Source organism: Nuphar pumila, chromosome 4, assembly GCF_984573655.1.
Source record: "Nuphar pumila chromosome 4, dmNupPumi1.hap1.1, whole genome shotgun sequence".
Lineage (NCBI taxonomy): Eukaryota > Viridiplantae > Streptophyta > Magnoliopsida > Nymphaeales > Nymphaeaceae > Nuphar > Nuphar pumila.
Genome location: NC_143252.1, coordinates 123,127,553 through 123,150,754, shown reverse-complemented (window position 1 = coordinate 123,150,754; position 23,202 = coordinate 123,127,553). Strand labels below are relative to the sequence as shown.

General features: G+C 37.9%; 1 protein-coding gene across 1 annotated transcript; it reads left to right on the top strand.

Annotated features, from left to right (window-relative positions):
- Positions 1 to 967: 967 nt before the first annotated feature.
- Positions 968 to 16,753, top strand: LOC149840881 (U-box domain-containing protein 6-like). The gene is made up of 7 exons (XM_090004575.1): positions 968 to 1,151; positions 1,987 to 2,106; positions 3,880 to 3,968; positions 4,804 to 4,989; positions 10,849 to 10,956; positions 13,441 to 14,615; positions 15,698 to 16,753. Exons 3-7 carry the CDS (start codon positions 3,909 to 3,911, stop codon positions 16,482 to 16,484), a joined length of 2,316 nt encoding a protein of 771 aa, XP_089860701.1. The 5' UTR covers positions 968 to 1,151; positions 1,987 to 2,106; positions 3,880 to 3,908; the 3' UTR covers positions 16,485 to 16,753.
- The last annotated feature ends 6,449 nt before the right edge of the window (positions 16,754 to 23,202 follow it).

Sequence of the window (23,202 nt, the reverse complement as noted above, 5' to 3'; positions counted from 1 at the left end):
CCTCCGGTATTATGGGAAACTGTGATGACTGCTCTATTGCGAGTTCACAACGATCATCCACTGAAGAGAGAGAGAGGCCTCGGGCGAGCGACTGGGGTTTTCGGCAAGAGAAAAGAGGAAGAATAAGGAAGAGCAAGAGAGAGGGTCATACTTGGACCCAAAGGTGGGGAGGTCCCCAGAGAAACATTTTTTGTTGTGCTATAACATTCAAACATTATCAACGTCTAAGCCGTCTGATCCACTGAACGGACGTCTCAGATGAGAGTGGTTCAACCCAAAACATATATAAATATAATAACCATGATATATAATATAATATAATATAAAGAATTGCAGCCATGGAGCATGTCATGCGTCACGTTACGATTAGCATTGTCTCCTCTAAACATGTAATCTCATTTATCGTCTCCAATTAATATTGAAGCAGATCAGGTCATGCTGAAAATGAGCGTTTTTGCTCATGCGGACATCGTTGCCGTCTGTTTGCATTTTGGATGAATGCCACGTGGTTTTGTTGACTTTTGAGCTTTTTAAAATGCAAATCGAATGGCCACGATGTCATGAGCAAAAACGCTCATTTTCAAATATGGGATATTCGGATCCAAGATTAACCCAGTTGCCAGCATAACCCGCCATAATTGGTTTGTAAGATCTGGGTTTGACCTAGTGAGATTTAAGCTTGCTCCTACATCATATCCATGGACTTCCAGCTCAAAAGACACGCGTCCGGGTCACGCTAAGGATTTGAGATCCATTCCATCATCATCAACCACACAAAACGCGTGGTGGTTTTAACCGAAGGCAAGAAGATCCAGAAACGAAAAGTCGTTATGGAAAATACTCAAGGATATTTTGGTAACAAAGGACTCAAACAAATCCGTCATTCTTTAAAACTGAGGTATATTTTGATAATTTCCGCATTCCAAAATTCCACGTTTTAATTTTTATCTCTTTCGCTCTCGCTCTCGCTCTCGCTCTCTCATATCCCGACGAGGCCAGGAGGGACGCGGAGAGCGAAACGAAAATCCCGACTATTTATAGAATCCCGAAATTGGGTGCTCGTTTTCACTCTCAAACGCCGGGAAACTTTCTCCTCCGTGTTCGTTCTTCCATGAAACCTCCAAGAGAATCTCTCTCTCTCTCTTGATTTGGTGAGATTTCTGATTCTTTCTCCCTTAGCTTTGCTCATCTCCCCGCAAATTTTTTAGCATTCTTTTCTGAGAATTTTCGAGGTCGGGAAATCCCATAATTCAACTGGGTTTTGTTTGTTTTCTTTGAAACTTGTGCGATTTATTCATTGGTTTAGATCAACTCTTGGTGGTTTTGTTCGTTTTTCCTTCAATAGGTTCGTTTTTGGTTTCGTTGGTTTTGTGAAAAACCCCGTTTGACATGATGGGTATCGAGAAAATTTGGAATCTGTGACGGTTTTGATGACGAGAAGGGTCCTTTTCTGTAGAATGGAACTGCTTTATATTTTTCTTGCTTTCTGTTTTCTTCCTTTTCTTATGAGGGAAGCTTTTGAGCTATTTATTGGTTGATTTTTATGGTTGTTATGGTGATTCGTATTTCGATTTTAACGCGTTTGTTCGCTAGAATACTTGTTACAGCTTTGGCATTTAAGTTATCATTTAATGGTTTGTGTGATTTATTGAGCGATTTGAAGAATGGTTTTTGTGATTGATTTGTTTTATCTAGTTTCTTTTAGTTGGTGTTGATTATTGGATCAATACCTGCTAATTTTTCTTTGAATGATGATTACGTGATAATCTTAGTATAAGGGAAGACGTAATTTTATGTTAGGATGGTGTTTTGAGAAACCCATTTTTTGATCATTGATTTTTTTGCTTGCCTTTAGTACTTGTAAATTTTTGCTGCGGTGGTTGCCTTTTGGCTTTAATTTGTACATTTGGTTTATTTTCTTATTGGAACCTTTCTTGGTTACTTCCTAATATTTCCCTGATTTTTCTTTTTAAATTTTTTTCGTAGATCCATGCAAGAAGATTCAACCAACTGTTCAAATTATGGTTCATCTGTTGAGCTATGTGGATCATTTGATAGTAAAGGATCCCAATTTGTGACCTTTGCTGATCTTACAACTCTATTCTGGTGAGTGGTGCAGCATTTTGTGAATTGTTAAGGATGTGGTTGACATACAAGATTTCTGCATTTATCGGATGTGCACTGCATACCATTCGTTCCTTTTTTGATGCGGTTTTCTAGGGGTGCCTATAGGCATAGAGACATTTTCTTGTTTTTGCTTCCCAAATTTTGTTCCAAAACACTCATATAGAAGCCTTATCATCTAGATGCTCTTTGATGACAAATATTTTAAGCTAGTTCTCTATTTGATTTTACCATAGTAGCTCTTTATGTTTCAAATGTGCCTCCTGACTTATCATTTATTCTATGGAAAACATTCTCATTGGTCAACCTCTTTAGTCTTTAATACGTATCACCATTGGCAGCCTTGTCCATATAGTACTAGATCTATAATTATACCATACTAAATAAGAGGCATGGTTCAATTTAAGAACCCAACAAGAGAGTTATGATGGCCAGGTCTTTTTTTTTCTGTTTTGATTTTCTTTATTCTAGGTTAATAAATTAAATGTGGCAAACAAATATGGTGTTTCTCACTTCTTACTTGGGATTCATCATAGCATTACATGTCATCGATGTGTTTTTCTTTTATGCGTTTCCCATTGGTTAGCCTTCTTTATGGCATTTCTCTCCTAGTCCCTGTTTTCTACTTTGTAAAACCCATCTGTATAAAACTTCTGGTTGGCGGTTTTATTGAAATTTTATGTTTTTGCTAGATCAAGAATTTCTTGATAAATATAATTAAGGTTATGTTTAGAAAGAGGGATTCATTTTCATACATGCAATTGCAAATAAATCTCTTTGCATTATGTGAAAGAGCCTCAGTTTATCATGTTTGTATACTATTGAAACTTGGACTCAATTAGTTCCAAGCATTCTTTAACTTGGATTTGATCTTAGATCTAAATTTAAGTTGGTTGGACTCAAGCATCAAATTTTTATGATATTTTGACATTAGATCCAAATTTAAATGGATCATAGTCAAATTTAAATGTGTTTGGATATTTGATCAAAACCAAAATCAAATACGGACTCCATTTGATATTAGACCAGTTAAGTTGATTTTGATAGATCTAGATTCAACTATAGATACAGGGAAAAAGTAGGCACTAATGGTACATGTAAAAAATTTTTATGGTAAACAAAGATGCAAGGAGGGAGGCGTGACCTCAAATCCCATGTAAACCACTTTGTCCAAGATATATTTTTCCATTGAATTGGGAAAATGGATCCCACGTTAATTTTTTTTAGGGCATGTTTGCTTTGGTCAGAGGTGGGGATGAACAATCACAGCTGAGAAAGTAGAAGCTGTGATTGTTGGTCACAAGGTCAATCTTGTGACAAACTTTCACAAGATTCAAGGCAAAAATAATCACATCTGGCAATCATAACGACAACTTGTACTTTTCTCATGTTTCACTAGCCTTGAGAAACTGTTGTGATTGTGATTTACAATCACAGGATCTTGAGAAAATCCAAGAATCACAAAGCATTGCAAACATGTCCATAATGTTATGTGAGAAAGTATGCATTTCATATGAAAACAAGTCACTTTCTCACTTTCCAAACATTCCCTAATAGAAACCCATGACTTGCTTTTGATAACTATAGGATGTCAGAGTAGATAAATTTGCATACCATTTGTGTGCTGTTACTGTTGCTCTCTTTTAAATATAGTTTGTTTGAATATGTAATTCTGTACCTTTTCTTTCTTATCAATGTTTTTCCCATTTCTTGTTCTAATGCTTCACATTCTTACTTTTATGCTTGCATTTTCAGCGGAAATACATGACTCTGATCTTCTGTGGATGGGAAACATGGATGCTGCTGAGGTTGAAGAAAGCATGTTCGCGGTCAGTGATGCTAAGGTATTGTTACAATTTATAGCTGTGGCTTTTGAAGATAATTCACATAGATAAAGAGTCTGGATTTGTTGTTACAAAAAGATCATAGACCATTTGTTTACTTTCATAGAAAAATGGGCCATAAATGTAAAACTCTTGCATTAAACATCATCCTATTCTCACAAGTGATTTCCTAGTATCATGCACTTCTCGGGATATAATAAATGGTTCATATCAGATTTAGCTATATCTGCATTGCTGTCTCTTAGTATCTATTGCAATAAGTTGGGGATTTTCATGTGTTTCTTGGGTTAAATGCTGAATGCAGTCCCAGGTCATGCATTGTCATCTTGGATATGATCCTTTTCCTTAATTCACTTCTTCTAATGAAACCTGGGTAGCTTATCATGGTACTTAATATGTATACAGTGGTGAGAACATTAGGGTTTTGTCATGGCACTTAATATGTATGTAAGGAATTTTGATGCTTGAGAGGGGTTGGTAAGAACATCGTCAAAGTTATCCATTTTAGTTTCAAAAGATCGGGTTGGTATGCATTGAATTTTTAATCCTTTTAGCTTCATCACTGTATGCATTCCAAGTGAGAGACTTTGGTGGTGTGATCTGCAAGATGCTTCTAGCATGCAATATTGATTATCTGGCATTGACTTTTTAAATGTTTTAACTGCATCATTGCATTTTTCTTCCTTCTTCAACCTTAGATTTGAGAGCTGTTCACAGAATAGGCTGTGACGCTGTGTACAGATTACTAGCATTTGGGAGTTGAAGACATAAAATAAGTGTTACGATGTCCACAAGTTTTATGTGGAATTAACCATGTTCTGATGTGCATTTGCAGTTACATGGAGGGATGTGTAAAAAACTTTCTTCTGTATTGTGTAAAGTGATGGCGATATTTCCAGTTATAGAAGAGGCAAAACCTAGATGCAAATCAGGCATACAGGCATTATGTTCTTTGCATGTAGCACTGGAAAAGTCCAAGAGCCTACTCCAGCATTGTGCTGATAGCAGCAAACTTTACTTGGTATGCCTCTCCTTTCACCATGATCATTTTATATCACTGCAAAGTTTCCTGCCTCGTGAAAGCGTGATAGAGAATATAAACTTTGACATGATATTGTAAATGGGATTGGGCTAACATTCTGAATGGAATTTACTTATTGTTTTGCCTTAGTGGAAGCATCAATTGAAGAAGTTGCAATTAACAGTTACATGGAAGTAGTCATTATCAACCAGGTTCACGTGATTGACCTATATGAAACATTGTTTTGATCTCATTCCTTCAGTTAAGGCTGTAAGCAAGCTGAGGCAAGCCATAGTCTAGGTTGATCACACTCGACACTTGTTGGCCTACACCCAGCCGTGTCGGATGCCGCACCTGCACTGACACCCACAGCCAACAGTGTCAGCACAGGTGCTTCAGGGGTTCAGAAGCACCCATGTTATATAGTATAATTCACTAAGGGTTTAGAAGAGGAGTCATGCTTTGGTTTTAAGTGATATATGATAATGCTGAAGTGAAGACCTTTTGTTTGATGATTTGCCTTATATATAGGCCACTAGAAGATAAGAACTACCATATGAACCGAGTTTTTCATGGGTTTTTTGTTCTTTTCTCCTAAATCTAATCGGATGGATGTGACTCTTGAATCATCCAATTATGATGCATATGTAGGACTTTTTAAGGCTTGAAAACCAACAACTCGGAATGTTATAAATACTCAAGTATCCAAAAATCATGTTTTTTTGTTGAAAATACATGATCCAACAATCAATTCCTAGCAAATTCGCCACGTTGAACACATCTGCATGGTTGATTCACAAAAAAGTGTTGGAAATGGCCAGTTCATATGGTAGTTCTCATATTCTAGTGGCCCTATATATATATATATATATATATATATATATATATATTATATGGTCACTAGAATATGTTAATTGGAAAAATGTGAACTGGAGTGTGAACTGAGCATTTTGGACCTTTTTTTGCAAATCCAACCCTGCAGGTGCATTCAGTGTGGTCCATTTGCTAGGAATCGACTGTTGGATCATGTATTTTCAATGAAAAAATGTGTTTTTTTTATGCTTGAATATTTACTAAAATTCGGAGCTGTTGATTCTCAATCCTTAAAAGATCCTTCTTATGTATCGTAGTCGGATGATCCAAGAGTCTGTTTCCAATAAAACCAAGCATCTAGATCACATCCACATGGTGAAATTTAAGAAAAAAAAAACCATGAAAATCGTGGTTCATACTTCAGTTCACATATTCTAGTGACCCTATATATAATGTGGGTTTATGTTTTGTTCTAATGAAGGTACGAAACTATTGGGCCAGAAATCATAGATGCAAAGTGTATCGGCTCAATCTGATCACATAGATGCGTTCAACATGGTTTGTTTACCAAGAATTGGACCTAGGATCGTGTTTTTTTGATGAAAAAATATGATTTCTTGAGTTATCAAATTTTAGTACGTTGTGGGCCGGTGATTTTTGAAGTCTTTGAAAACCTTGCTTACATGTTACAATCACATGATTCAAAACTCATTTCTTACTAAACAAATGTGATAGATCACATCCATAAGGTCCGATGAAATCTATGTTACATAAGTGTGAGAACGGATGTGAGTGCGAAGGGTGCGACATGATAGTTTTAAAAAGTTTGGGTACTGGGTGCATATATATATATAATCATGTGTCTGCATTTATCTTTATTTATGTATATGCTATAGATAAAATTAAACTTGGTTAAGGTGAACTGAGTTCACATTTGGACAAAAATGGACCCCAGTGCTGTTGACCACACCTGACACTGGAGAAGCCATATATATATAGATAGATAGATAGAGAGAGAGAGAGAGAGAGAGATGGGAACATGCTAAATGGGCTTCCCTACAAAACATACTAAATGAACAAGAATCATCAGATCTTATGTTGATTAGATGGTTCTGGTTCATCCCATATAATAGCCCTTTTAGCAGCCCATCTCCACCTTAGATGCCTCCCTTTGTCTCCCCTATCTCCCTCTCCCTCTTCCGCCTCCCTTCTCCCCTTTAGCGATGACCGCCTTTAGCTGCACCAGAACCAGTGATGACCCAACCCTCCTCTCTCTTCCGCCTTTCTTCTCCTCTTTGACAGAACCATCATTCACGATGACCTAGCCGAGCCTCCTCCCTTTTCTTTGGTGCCAATGATGGTTTGGGTTGTTGTCAGATCGTAGGAAGTCGGTAGTTGTGATGCCAGAGGTGGTGGATCATCATGAGAGGAGAGAGAGAGGGAGGTGGTGAGTCGCCAAATCATCGTCGATGGTGCTGATTAAGTAGGCTTATCGATGGTGTCGCCAGAGTCAAGATCGTTAGGGAGAAAGGACACAATAGATGGTGTTTGTTGCTGGAGAACATAGGTTGCATACGTTTGCTAGAGATGGTTTAGATTATCGCTGCCAGTGAAGAGAGAAGGAAGGCGGGAGAGGGAGAGTGTGAGAGAGGGGAGCAATTTAGCGCTGGAAAGGGCAAGAAAAGGGGTATATTTAAGTGGGCAACCAGAGCTACTGTCCGATTAAAATACAATCGGACAATTCTGGCTCATCTAGCATATTTTATAGGGAAGCTCATTTAGTAGGTTCCCATCTCTCTCTCTCTCTCTAATATATATATATATATATACAGGGAAACTGGAATATGTTTACCAACCAAATATGTTTGCTGGTATGAATCAAGATTTTCATTGGTTATTTTGCAAATCTAACCCTGCAAATGCATTCGGCGTGGTCTATTTTGTTGGGAATCAACTATTGCATCATCATAATCGGATCAAGAAATGTGATTTTTTATGCTTGAATATTTATGAAAATTCTAATCCATCGATTCTTAACCCTTAAAAGATCTTTCTTATACATCGTAATTATATGATCCAAGAGTCTGTTTCTATAAAACCAAGCATCTAGATCACATCCGTACGGTGAAATTTTTGAAAAAATGAAAAAAAAAACTATGAAAATCTTGGTTCATGCTAGTAAACATATTTGGTTGGTAATCATATTCCAGTTTTCATATATATATATATATATATATAGTCACTAGAATATGAGAACTAGAAATATGGGCATTTCCAACATTTTTTTTGCAAATCCAACCATGTGGATGTGCTTAGCAGGGTGAATTTGTTAGGAATCAACCATTGGATCATGTATTTTTGATGAAAAATGTGATTTTTGAATGCTTGAATATTTATGAAGATTATGAGACATTGATTTTAAATCCTTAAAAAAATCTCGTTTATGCACAAATTCGGACTATTCAAGAGTGGGTTCTTATAAAACCAAGCATGCAAATCACATCTGTATGGTTAGATTCAAGAGAAAAGAAAAAAAATCCATGAAAATCGCGGTTCACACATTAGTTCTCATATTTCCAGTTCTCATATTCTAGTGATTATATATATAGGCCACTAGAATATGTCATCTGGAATTATGTGAACTAGTCATTTTTGCAAATCCAACCCTGCAGATGTATTTGGCACTGTCCATTTGCTAGGAACAGACTGTTGGATCATGTGTTTTCAATGAGAAAGAGAGAGAGAACTGCCTACTCTAATTCGTGCCTACCACCAGCCTATCAGGCTTCTTAAGTTTTTTTTTTTTCATTTTTTTCTCAAATATGACTGTATAAATGCATGTTACATGCTTGATTTTATAGGAGTGGACATGTTAGGTTTTTATAAGGTTTGAAAATTGATGGCCTATAATTTTTATAAATATTCAAGCTGAAAAATTCACGTTTTTTTTCAAAAATATGAATTGTCATTTTATAGCAAATCAACGATGCCCAACACATCTGCAAGGTCAGGTTTGCGAAATAGACCCTGAAAACCCCTGTTTGCTCATGGTAGGCTCTTAACTTTCATAGGTAACTACTCCTCTCTCTCTCTCTCTCGTTATACGCATATATATACTATTTTTGATATAATCGACTTTGAATCTCATGATGCGAGTTGTTTTGACAGAACCTAACCTCATAGATGTGTTCAACATGCTCGATTTAGTAAGAATTGATTCTTGGATCATGTTTTTCCGACAAAAAAACATGTTTTTGAGTCAGAAAAATTGATACATTCATATCTATTGATTTTTGGATTCCCGAAAAAACCTGTTAACAGGTTGGATTCCGGCAATCTGAAAGTCGGTTCTCACTAAATAAAACATGTAGATCACATCTATGGTGTTAAATGTGAGAACAAAACAAAAAAAAGGAGGGCCACCACGTTGCCAAGCCAATTGTATTTACACTCGACTGTAGCAAATATATTCCCTATATACATATATGGTGGTTTGTTACCACCATAATATAGTGGTACCATGCCATCATCCTTGATCCAATGGCTATTTTGGTTCCTTCATAAAGGAGTCCAGCCTGGAGATCCTTTATGAAGATAAGCTGGTTGGAGTTGGCTCTTAAGGACTGCTCTTGCCATGCATTAAATTCGTAGGAAACATCTGAAACACTATTATAGGAACTGTGTGTGTGTGTGCAAAAACCTAATATGTGTGCTGCTAAACTTACATAGACTGGATAGTGGTTCAAATGGATTGACTTCATACCAATCCATGAAATATCCAAATATGAGCTCAAAATAATGAAATCCAAATATGAATTTGGATCCATTCAGGTTTGCACCCTGACCCATTGACCCATATGAGTTTATAAGTTTTATTCATACCCAGACCCAAATATGGACCCAAACTCAAATTGGTTCATGTGTGTGTCTAATTTTTAAACTCGATGGAAAGTGGGTCAATTTATGACCCAACTGATTTAGACCTGATTCAGTTTGGACTCAAATCTCTCAAGTCTATGATTTTTAGCCATACCCAAACTCGGAACCAGACCCAACCAATTTCATTTTCGTCTAGGTCTAACTTTGAGACTTCATTAAGAAGAAATAGGTCTGAGATGATTCAACCTGAACTTTACATTATTTCCAAGAAACACCAAAAAGTTCAATTTTTTTGGTCTTTGAAAAGCCTTAACTAGCATGATGCCTGCTGGCTTTGAGCCAACTCTGCCGGCTTAGCCTCACAAAAAGCGGGGGAGGTTATATGTCCCCCCCCCCCCCCGAAGGTCATCTAGGCTGGATGTCTTTGTCTTTATTGATGGAACAAGAACATCCATTGGATCAAGGATAATCCAACGACCAATGATATATTACCACCATAATATGGTGGTACCGAACCACCATATATATATATATATTTTTGGAAGCAGTGAAGCAAGTTTTAATATGAAGTGGGATTCAAGATTCATTTTGGAAGTGATTGTGGAAGCGTGTGAGAAGCGAAAAAGGAAATGTGAAGGAAAAGCAGGAGAAACAAGTTGGAAGCGACGGTAAAACAAAAACCATAAATATTAACATGAAAAACACAAAACATAAGGGAGAAGTGATGGGGAAGCATGGGAATCGAGCGAGAAATGAAAGGGGTGAGAGAAGGAAGCGATTTGAGAAGCGGGTAGGAAGCACACCGCCTGGGCACTTCCTGCTTTGGAAGCATGCTTCCCCCCTAGAGAGGTGCTTCCGGTAACTATGGTATATGGTATTCTTGGAGACTTTTTTGTGTTTTTCCTTTTCAATATGTAGATTGTATAAGATGATTTATGTGGGCCATCACTTCCGGTAACTATGGTATACGGTATTCTTGGAGACTTTTTTGTGTTTTCCCTTTTCAATATGTAGATTGTATAAGATGATTTATGTGGGCCATCCTGCTCTTCATGTTAATCTTTCTTGTTCTACGCATTCCATATGGTATTGCTTTATCTTATGAGTGCGACAATGTGCCATTTCTGAGGTAGACCTTAATCATGAACAAATTGTGTGATTTTGCAGGCCATTACAGGAGATTCTGTATTGTTAAAGTTTGAGAAGGCTAGATGTGCGCTTGTGGAAAGTCTTGAAGGTGTTGAAGACATTGTTCCAGAAGTCGTTGGTTGTCAGGTAACTCACTGGTCTTTGATTTGGTAATCCTTTTTTGTACTTGTTTTGCAAGTACTGTCCAGCTTTTATATTTCTACTGTTAATAGTGTGGACATTCAAAATGCATATTTTTCTAGATCATACAGCTATGAGTGTATAATTATAAATGAAATTTTTAAAGTTCCAGGATGAGGCAAGAGTAGTGCAAAGACATTTTTTGCACTAAATTCATGCAGGAGTAATATGATGCATTTAGCTAAAAGCGAACCATTTAGCTAAGATGCATATCTATTTAACTGACAAGTTGAAGTATTTTTAGCCATGAGAACTATCTTTAAGAAAGATGATAGATGTAATTAAATAAACAATTTATGATTGTGGCTTGTTTTATGTATCCTACAATCAAGTTTTCTTGTGTCAACACATTTTACGTGATCAACTTCCCAGTGTTCTACATGACAGATAGAACAGTACAACAACAACTACGCCTTCATCCCAAAAAAAAATGGGGTCGGCGATATGAACCAAAAAAGAAAATCATTTCGGGTCTTCCACATGAATCCTTCTCCTCCAATCATTTCTATCCAATGTCATGTCCTCGGTGAGGTTCAAAGCATTCATATCCTTTCATATCATTTTCATCCAAGTCTTCTTAGGCCTACCTCGACCTCTTTTAACTAATATATTATCCCATTTCTCCATCCTTCTAATTGGAACATCATGAGGCCTTCGCCGAATATGTCCAAACCACCGTAAACGATTCTCTCTCATCTTATTTTCAATGGATGCAACGCCTACCTTCTTACTTATCTCCTCGTTTTGAATCTTATCTTTTATTGTATTTTCACACATCCATCTAAGCATACGCATCTCAACTACACTCATTTTTTGAATATGATGTCTCTTGACAGCCCAACATTCTGTACCATATAGTAAAGCGGGCCTAATTGTCGTCCTATAAAACTTTTCCTTCAACCGCAATGGCATTCTAATGCATATCCTTGTAACCCAACCGTTATAGGAAAATTGGTTGTCACCCCTCCACAAGTGCGGACATTGGTTACTACTCCGTCGTACATATCTTTAATTATACTAATGTACTTGAGAGAAATGCCTTTCTTCATCATTGACCACCAGAGAACATCCCTAGGTACTCTATCGTATGCTTTCTCCAAATCAATAAAAACCATATGCAACTGTTTGTTCCTCTCTCTATATCTCTCAATAAGTTGTCTAAGAAGATGTATAGCTTCCATAGTTGATCTTCCAGGCATAAAACCAAATTGATTCTCCAATATCATGACAACCTTCCTCAACTTATACTCAATCACCCTCTCCCAAAGTTTCATAGTATGACTCATGAATTTGAAGTATGACAGATAGAACAGTCCATGATTTAATAAACTCTGGATGATTTGAAGTATTTATATGTATAAATTCAATGTGCAACTGATAGTCCACCTGGTGGGTGTGCATCATATGATGAAATAGCAAGTAAATGGAGAAGCAACATTATGCTAATTGGGTGCTAGAAAGAGTCTGAACGTTCTGGTTCCATGTTTGTAGTTTCATAATGTTACGATTGGATGTTCTACCAATCAATATATTTCTTCAAGTATATATATTCCTTTTACTTTTTATCCTTGTTTGCAACAATTGTCTTGGTGCGTCTGAAAATTGGCTTAAATATGGGTCATGTTCATTCTCTTGAATGTTCTTTGTCATCTTCTACTGTGATCCCCAGATGAGCCTATATGGATTTGGAAAGGCAAGCATTACAAGGTTTGGTTTAGATGTTTGCAGTTAGGTGGTCCTTAGGTTTTGAATAGTAATAAAGTGACTGCATATAGAATCTGGAAACAAAGTTAGATTATCTTGCTGCGATTTGTATAAAGTTGGGGTTCTTCACAAGGTATAAAAAGGGAAAAGAGATTGATTGAAAAAACTCACACCTTTACCATTTCACCAAACATTTGTCAGCACTGGTTTTTCAATCATCAAGCTGTCAAGTAATCATTTTCTTGTTCATTTTTTTGTTCAATAAGTCCTGTTCGACTGAATAAGTCCTCTTGGATGCATGATAGAGTTGAACAACCTAAGGTGCTAGATCTTAGTTGTCAGTGCATAGCCTGGTGAGACTAAACTAAATCACTCACTTGGTATTTTGCACTATACCATGAAAATCAAAGGTCTTTGGGTTCAGTATGTTTATGACGTTTAGCTGGTTTGTCTTCTTTGTCAATGTTCTTATTATACTCTCACTCGGTAATTTGCACTATACCGTGATAACATGAAACGGCCTTACTGCACTGGTTCAATACATTTATAATGTTTAGTGGGTATGCCTTCTTTGCCAATGTTAATATTATATACTCTTGGTAATTTTCACTATTAGCATGAAAACATCAAACATCTTAACTGCACTGGTTCAGTATGTTTGTAACATTTAGTTGGTTTCTCTTCTTTTTCAATGTTAATATCATAATCTTGTGCTAACTGTTACAGGTTATGGCAATTGCCAGTGAGCTTCAGGGAACCACTTTCACTCTTGATTCCTTGGAAAAGCAGGTTGGTGATGATGTCATTGCATTGCTCCATCAGGACAGAAATTGTAACAGCAGTGTCAGTGACACGTTTGAACTTGAAGCTTTTCATGAAGCAGCTTCGAAGTTGGGTATCACATCCTCAAGAGCAGCTCTTGCTGAGAGAAGAGCTCTCAAGAGGCTGGTTGAAAGGGCTCGTTGTGAGAATGACAAAAGGAAAGAGTATATTGTTTCTTATTTGTTACATCTCATGAGGAAGTATTCAAAGCTTTTTAGAAGTGAATGCTCAGATGATTGTGACTCTCAGGGATCAACTCCATGTTCCCCGACAGTCCAGGGTTCTGTTGAAGAAGGTGCTGGTTCAGGACAAGCCTTTGATCACCAACTACTGAAACTTGGCTCCTTGAATGATAAGCCAAATGGCAGGAAGTCGGGAAACATGCCAATAATCCCAGAAGAATTTAGATGCCCGATTTCATTGCAAGTGATGTGTGACCCTGTCATAATTTCATCTGGACAGACATATGAGAGAGTTTGTATAGAAAAGTGGTTCAGAGATGGGCACAACACCTGTCCAAAAACTCAGCAGCAACTGTCTCACCTTTGTCTGACCCCAAATTATTGTGTCAAAGGACTGATTGCTAGTTGGTGTGAACAGAATGGAGTGAGTCTTCCTGACCGACCCCCTGATTCCCTTGATTTGGATTACTGGAGATGGACTTTGTCACAATGTGAGAATGTGAACTCCGGATCAATAGGGAGATTCAAGTCTAGTCATGTAAAAGGAGCCAAAGTTGTTCCTTTGGAGGCTAGTTGTGATTTACATGGCTCAGAGAAGCGCAAGGAGTCGGGAATTCATGATACTTGTTTCGGGAATATGGAGATGGATCCAGATCAAAGGTACGAAAGGCTGCTGACTTTGTTGAACGGTGAGCTAGACACAGAAACAAAATGCAGGGCAGCAGAGGAGATACGATTTTTGCTAAAGGATGATGAAGCGGCTAGGTTTTGTGTGGGGGAGAAAGGTTTCGTTGACGCCCTTTTGAGGTTCTTGAGAACTGCAGTACATGAAGGGAATGAGAAGGCTCAGGATACTGGAACTATGGCTATTTTCAACCTTGCTGTCAACAATGACAGGTATGTGTTACACTCTGATTTTTTGTCTGCATGCATGCTCAGTTGTGTGAGTGTTGTTGCATGCATGTGTGCATTCCCTAGTGAAGAACATGCTGTTGTTGGTAGCCAAGCTTGGGGATAGAGTTGGATTCCATCCCGTGACCAGGGATGTCAATAGTTCTGGGTCAGATAGCTGAATGAATATGAATTTCTGTAAACAAAATAAAATCCCATTAATAATAGGATTGGAATCAGCATCTAACATCTTAGCATCATTACATGTAAAAGGCATTTCCAGTTAGCTATTTAAGCCAAGTGGATCCAAATCTGGCAGTAGCTTTTCATGAGTGTGAATCCAACTCCAAATCTGATTATTGTTTATCTGTTTACATCCATATTTTGAGACCTTTGCTTAAATATGGAATGGGTCTACCAGTCCAGCTATGACACTGGACCTGATTGCAAGTTGTTCCTTGATGAGATCATCTTTGCTGCAACCATGTGTTATTAATTATAATCTCTTTACAGCACATTGTCTCTCATGAATTTTTTCCTTTTTGGGTTTCACACACACACATCAATTTTTGAAATAAATATGTTGCTCACCGAAAGGCTTATAGAGTTTTACATTCTCAGTAAAACTTTCATTGTGTTGTTATTTCATTATTTCAGAAACATTTACCTAGGTTCTGTCATGAAGGTATCCATTCGGTCTTCAGTAAAAGAAGTGATATAAAGACTCCTTGCAACAATATATTTGAATAATTAAGTGCTACATGCAGTTCTGTAGATGTCAATTTTTTATTCATAGAGAGCTATCGTCCAAACTTTTGGTGTATTCCATTCTCTTGTAAAGCAAACTAGTATTTTAATCATTACTTGATCATATATTTTGTCACTGACTGAAATTATGTTCAAATGTCCGACTCTCTTGATAGTTATGCTAATATAAAGTTCTTTAGGTTTTCTTTTTTGTACATATAATATGTAAGATTATCTGCTATATATTGCTTTTATTCTTCTGCTGTTTCAGATATTTTTGTGTAATTTGTTTCTTTATATGATCTCATTACGTGTTTGTTGCGTATTTGCTTGTGTAACAGGAACAAGAAGTTGATGATAGACGCAGGAGTGCTTCCACTGCTGGAAGAAATCCAGCAATCAAGCTCCTATGAGGCTGCTGCTGCTCTTTATTTCAATCTTTCTTGTTTAGATGAAGCCAAGGCGACCATTGGTTCTTCTGGGGCTGTTCCTTTCTTGGTCAGTTGCCTCCTGCAGCCCAAAACACAATGCAAATTTGATGCCCTCCAAGCAGTCTACAATCTCTCTACACTTCCAAGCAATATCCCTTGCTTGCTTGCGGCTGGAGCAGTTGCCAACCTCGCCCGCACCCTCAGTGGCTCTGTTAACACTTGGCCTGACAAAGTTATTGCTGTTCTCTGCAATTTAGCATCCACTAAAAAGGGTAGAACAGAAATCATTACATATCCAGGGCTCATAGGCTCCCTTGCATGGGTTCTTGACTCTGGTACACAAGTTGAGCAAGAGCAGGCAGTCTCCTGTCTTTTAACTCTGTGTGCTGGAGACGAGCAGTGCAGTCAACTTGTCTTGCAAGAAGGGGTGGTCCCATCTCTAGTCTCAATGTCTGTAAATGGGACATCAAGAGGAAAGAACAAGGCACAGAAGCTGCTGGTGCATTTTCGAGAGCTGCGAGAGACGCGGGAGCGGGAACCAGGGAATAACACCTCCCAACCAGTGGGAATTGCAAGTGGAAGCACTGGTGAAGAGCTGCAGGAAAGGGAGGTGAAACCATTGTCCAAGTCAAAGTCGAAGCTACTGGGGAAGGCTTTCAGTCGCATGTGGAAGGCTAAGTCATTCTCAGTTTACTAATGTTAGTGGGGCGGTGGCCATGTAAAGAGTGTCTATTTTTTTTCTTTTTTATTGTTTTTTAAGCTGGGCTGAAAGCTATGACCCTTTTTCTTCTTTCCCTTTATCCCTGGGATTCCGGGAGTTGTTAGAAGAGATGCACAGAAATCTGTATATCTGTTCTCTTTCCCCTCGTTTTCAACTTTTGTGAATAAAGTGTGCAGTTCCTTTGTGGTTTCCGGGCGCTTTGGTGCCCTGTGATGCGTATGCAAAGGCATTTCTTCCTTTATAAAGCTCTCTCTCTCTCTCTCTCTCTCTCTCTCTCTCTCTCTCTCTCTCTCTCTCTCTCTCTCTCTCTCTCTCTTTGTGTGTGTGCGTGCGCCTGTGATTGTGCAGATGTGCTACCAGCCTACCACACATTAAGGAAGAAGACTCCCTAACTTGCAAGATAAAAAAGGAGTTACCGTCTTCATGTGCTAGTAGACCTATATAATGTTGTGGTTTTTTTTTTTCAATCTAAGAGACCGTTTGTTTCATGTCCTTTCCTATGAAAAGGCAGGAGGGCCTCTTTAGGTGAAACACACATCTTAATGAGAAATATATGGTAGGGCTTTTATAATAGAGAAACTAGAATATGTAAACTAGCAAAATATGTAAACTAGTATGAACTGATTTTTCCTTAGGTTTTTTTCAAATCTAACCTTGTAGATGCATTCAGCGTCATCCATTTACTTGGAATTTGATTATTGGATCATTGTAATCGAATCAAGAAATATGATTTTGTATGCTTGAATATTTTTAAAAATCCTGAGTCATTGATTTTTAAGCCTTGAGATCTTTTTTATACATCGTAACTGGATTAACTAATAGTCTGTTTTTATAAAAAACATGCATCTAGTGATACTTTAGAAAAAAACTAAAAATAAACCTATGAAAAACTTGGTGCATACCTTGCTGGTTTACATATTCCAGTAAAAAGGCATCTTTCCTTCACCTTTCCCCTTGAGCAAACATTTTTCCTCTCGGTCATCCTTTCAAAGGAAAATAACTATTCTTGGGTGGAGATGTAACAAATGCCTCCTAAAAGAACAATCCAGCCACTTTTGCTTGTGCTTGGTAGGACATTAATTGTGGTGGCCGCTAGTATCACATTTATGAGTAGGGATGCAAATGGGCCGGATTCAGGATGGGGTTTTGCAATTTTTGGCTGTTCGGAATCTTCGATATTTAGCTGTTTCAGATCGGAACCGTTTGCATCCCTATTCATGATCACATAGGAAAGATTCAGCTCCTTTTTGTCTATGCATGATTCGCCACCAAGATACGAGGTTTTTTTAAGACCCCTGGGCATCATTGGAAGATGGCCTAGTTCATGGATCACAATTTTCATTAAATGTGGAAGCAGATATACTAGATTTCATGAAGTTGATGAAGTCTGTCTTGATGCCAAACATACCGTAAATTAATGTATGGACATGTAAGGATGTGCCTAATATAGAAAAAGGTATTATTATGGACTAGATTAGCACCAAGAGGGCACAAGGTACATTTTTATTTTTCCTGATCCCTATTCACAGTCACAAATCTCGTTCTTGGGATTTTCTCCACCAATGAAAATCTTGGGAGATTTTGAACAAGTTAATTTTTCTTGGAAAAATCTGGAGAAAGACTGCAAGTTTAAAACAAAGTCTTAAAGAATGACAAAAAAAAAGTAAAAAGAAACACATTATTTTGCTTTATCACAATATATAGGAAAAATATTTGCTACTAATGAAGGTAAGGAACTAATGAGCTAGAAATCATAGGTGCTTTTCTAATATAAAAATGTGATCTTTGGAGTTATAAAATTTTGGCATACTGTAGGCTATTGATTTTTGGACTCTTTAAAACCCTAATTACTTGTCATAATCACATGACTCAAAACAAGTTTCCAACTAAAAAAACCATATATAGATCACATCCATAACCGTTGATCTAAAAAAATGAATCTCTCTCTCTCTCTCTCTCTCTCTCTCTCTCTCTATATATATATATATATATATATATATATATATATATATATATATATATATATGAAACAACGTAATGTTAAACACTATTATTATCGATAACAGCATGACCATTCAATTTTATTCACTATCGGACAGCCAATGCTAACCCATGGCTTATGCAATTTTCATGACCTGTATATATCATAACAGTTTGATGATTTTGGTGAGCTCTCCACAGATAAGGAGGTTGCCGAGCTTTGCCACCACGAAGGCGGTAGTGGAGACGGTGCTGAGGTTGAGCACCATCCGCTCTCGACGTAGCCCACTGCCTTGTTGGGAGCCAGCCGCTTTAGCTCGTCTTGTGAGGAGGCGTGAATTGAGAGGGTGGATCACCTTGAAGATAATTATGCTGATTGTGTAGAAGAGAGGAGGTGAGTGCATGGGAAGGGGAGGGAGGAAGAGGAGGTGGTGGTGGTGGTGGTGGTGGAGAGGCAAAAGAGGGATGTTATGGCTGGTGATGGTGGTGGTGGAGATTGGTGGAGGGATGCGGGATGCTGAGTTTGAGATGATGGGATGACGGTCTAAAGGGTGGAGGAAGAAGTGTAGCTTTCTTGGGCCCATGGGGTAGGTCTGGGTTCAAGGGTAGTAGGTCTAGGTAGGTTGGCTAGTTTGAAAACATGGTTAGGTTCAATTTGAATTCTGTCAGGTTTTGGGAAAAAGTTCAGTATGCCCAAATTACATAAAATGCTACAAATTTAGGGAGAAGTTCAAGAGACATGGAAGTAGGTTACGTTAAAATATCAGCACCAAAATACACTTGGTTCAAGATTTATGAGCTCCAGACCAGGTTGCAGAAAATTGGGTTCAGACTGGGTCTGCACGGTATTTTGCGTCCAGTAGGGTTCAATACAAAAATTTGGTTCACTCTATTGGGTTGGGATATAAGGCTGATTTTTGTAGGATTGGTTAAGAACACGTGGAAACACTTAAGATTAAAATCTCAGCCTTAGATAAGGTTGAATTGAGAAGATATGACTAAGGAAAGTCGGGTCAAATTTTGCAGTTCACAACAAGCAGAATAGGTTGGGTTTCTTGGAATTGGTTTGGGTCAAAGGGGTGCAGATTTGGGTTTAGGCTTAGGTTAGGGTTAATTTGACTTACTGAGACCTAGAGGGAACTCTTGAAAGAGTCTACTATAGGTTTGAAAGTCCTGAGGGTCGTCTGGATGCAAGATAGTGCAACAGAGGTTCGACCACCACCGAGCTCGGGTCCACCGCCCATGCTTGGCTTGGGCCAAATACCAAGGTACAAACCTACTTGAGGTCTGATCTTGATGCAAAGAAGAGAAGCCTGGGAGAGAGCCTACAGACCAAAAAGAGAAAAGTGAGGAAGTTCTAAGGAGAGAGAGAGAGAGATTCATATTATGTTTTTTCAAAGCTCATTACAAGGGTTTATATAGACTTGAGAGGAACATTTACACCTCTGCACAATTTACCAAACCTTAGTAAAGAGACTCTAAAACTAAGTAAAAAACTTCTTGACTACAACCAAAATTAAGTACACCTTCTAAGACCTAGTCTATTCTAAGTAAATATCTCCCTTGACTTTGCCAGACTAGCCACATTTCTTCTAGCTTCTTCTTCTCCTAACTTAGATTCTCCTACACGCCCATCAAGTTGTTTTCAAGAGAGGAGGCCGACCTCTAGGTGGGCCCCACTAAGGGCCAGTTGGTCTTTCTTAGATTCGTGTAATTCCAAGCGGCATTCAAGTCCTTCTTGCTCTGCTTCGTCCAACCCCAAACTGGATTCAAGTCCCAAATGCAGAATGAGGTAACACCCCATACCAATTTCCATACATAACTGAGCATGTTGCAAATGCTGATATGGTACCTCATGAGTGAGTCCTACTACAAGATGAAACTAGGATCTAAATTTGCAGAAAATGAGTCATTATTGATTGCTTGGACTATGGATCTTGAATTTGGATCTTCCACAACTCGAACTAAGCCTTTATCATTTGACTCTATAGTACTGTTTGGATCCACCCAAATCCCTTGGTATATCAATTTTGGATTTGAGTATGTCATGTTTAGATCTATTTGGGCTAATGAGTGTGGGTCGAGGTCTTCAACATTGAGATCCATTTTGCTTGATTGAGACAATGGATCTAGAGTTGGATCCTCTAGAAATTGGACCATTTCATCCCCTCCCCCTTGACAATTAACTAGTTCACTAGGCAAGGGTTTGCTATGAAGGTTGTCGTCCATCTCAAATGTTGGCAGGATCCTTTGCAGTGCTTCACAGATTGTCCTCCAGCCTTAAACACTATATGACACCCATGCATTCTTCCAATACACGAGCCGTCTGCATTTGTGAGCCTCTAGAGGAAGAAACTCACTTCGTCGTTGGTGGATCCATTTGTGAATTCCACCGGAATCAAAGATAGTGAATGGGTTTAATCCAAACACTATGAACCATACCCTCAAGTTGTTCTCCTTGTTGATGGTGCTTCCATTGAGATACAAACACATGCCTTGATGCAAGCTCACCCTCATGGAGGAGTGATGCCATGGTTAAACCATTCACTCATTTTTTGACATCTTTGAGTTACTCCTCGCCTTGCTCGTCACTTCCTTTGAGCTTCTTAGAGCTTTGGATGCCATTTCTTTCATAAGGCACTTCTGAGCATCGGATCAAGATAAGTCCTCAACCTTGTCCATCTCAGGATAATTATGGGTGGGATCAACAAACCATAACACCTTTATCTCAAGTCAACTCAACTAACTTGTGTCTCCTTCTTCAATACCATGGTGTTGTTATCTGACCTTGACAACCGAAATCACCTTGTTTCTCAAAACTTTATCTTGTCGGTCCATAATCTCAAAAGGGCTCTCTTCCATTGTTAAATCCTCGTGCACCTCAATATTTTTAAGTTGAATAATGCGAAACGGATCACCGACATACTTTCTCAGCATTGAAATGTGAAATACATCATGAATTAGTGCAAAATGTGGCAGTAAAGCCACACGATAAGCTAACACACCTATCCTCTCCAACACCTCGAAAGACCTGACATACCTAAAGCTCAGCTTGCCCTTCTTTTTGAAATGAAAAAATACTTCGCATTGGTGAGATCCTCACAAAGAAGTGATCTTCCACCGCAAAAACCAAATCTTTGTGCCTCCTGACGGCATAACTCTTTTGCCTACTCTGCACTGACAACAACTTTTGATGAATCATCTGCACATGATCTGAGAAATGCTGAATAATCTCTAGCAACTCTAAGGCTCGCTCACCAACTTCACTCCAACATGGTGATCGATAAGGACTCTCGTACAAAGCCTAGATAAAAAAAAAGGTAGTTAAAAAGAGAAGTAGTTAAAGAGAGATAGAGTTCTACATGTATAGAACTCTATTCTTTATTGGGATGGGACTCTAGGGAGGCGTCACCCTTTAAAGGATCCTGATAATTATAATAAATTAAAAAGGAGAAAGAGATAAAGTAAAAAAATCTAAAACAACTTAGAAAAAGGGTTGAGTTTTTCTCTCCCTCTAGAATCGTTATTCTAGAGAAAGAGAAAGAGAGTGAGAAGAGGAAACTCGTGGGAGAGAAAGAGAAAAAAAGAAAGAAGAGAAAAGAAAAGAAAAGAGAGAAGGAGAAGAAGAAGAAGGAAAGGAGGATCATTTCTGTTTCGATCATCCGACGAAGATTTTTCGATTCTTTTTTCATCTCCAATCTAAGGTACGAGTTTCTCTCTAGATTCACATAGGAAGAAAGGGTTTTAAATCATGTTGATGTAAAATATTTGATGGAAATGGAAAAAACTGACCTAAAAGAATATATATATATATATATATATATATATATATATGTGATTAATTTTTTAGATTGTCAATTTCCTTAGAATATCAATTTCTGAAAATATGTATGATCCCAAATCCATAGATGTTGGTTTTTTTATTTGAGATCGAACATGCATCTAAAAAATACTTTTTGATTTCAGATTCATTGAATTTTATTTTCGTATACCTGAATATCTTGATATTGATTCGTGTGCATATGCTGTCTCGGATCAGATTTGTTGAACAACATGCATATGTTGTTTCGAATCAGATCTGCTGAATAACATACATATGTTGTTTCAGATCAGATATGTTGAACAACATGTAGACATGCTATTCTGGATCAGATTTTTGCCGAACAACATGAACATGGACTTATCTGCTTTTTTTTTTACATGTGGACAGATCCGGATAGATCTGCCAATTTGCACATGTCGACAATGATGTCTGGATCTGCCAAATACATGTTCTTTCAAATGTTGATTCATATATGTGCATGCATATATGATCAGAATATTGATCATGTTTGTAAACTTGAATTTATATGTTTATTTGCAAGTCAGTCGGTATATATATATATCAGCTGTTCGGGGTAGTTCATTGTTGCACACTTGTGTAGGCATAGCATGTTGTTAACAACATGTGGCTGGGCACACGTATGCAGCAACAACATGCTGCTGCTCAAGTTCATGTGGCGACAGCATGTTGTGAAATTTATTGTATGCATGAATATCATCATGTGCATGTTTGAGAGCTTATGCGTAAAATGGATCATGAAAGTGTATGTTGCAAGCATCTATTTGCATGCATATGCAAATTATTTTATATGTGCATTCTTGTTGTGTGTGATCAAATGTGCATTGTGAACATGTTTTGAACAACTGTGTATGCATGTTCACTAAGGATTTT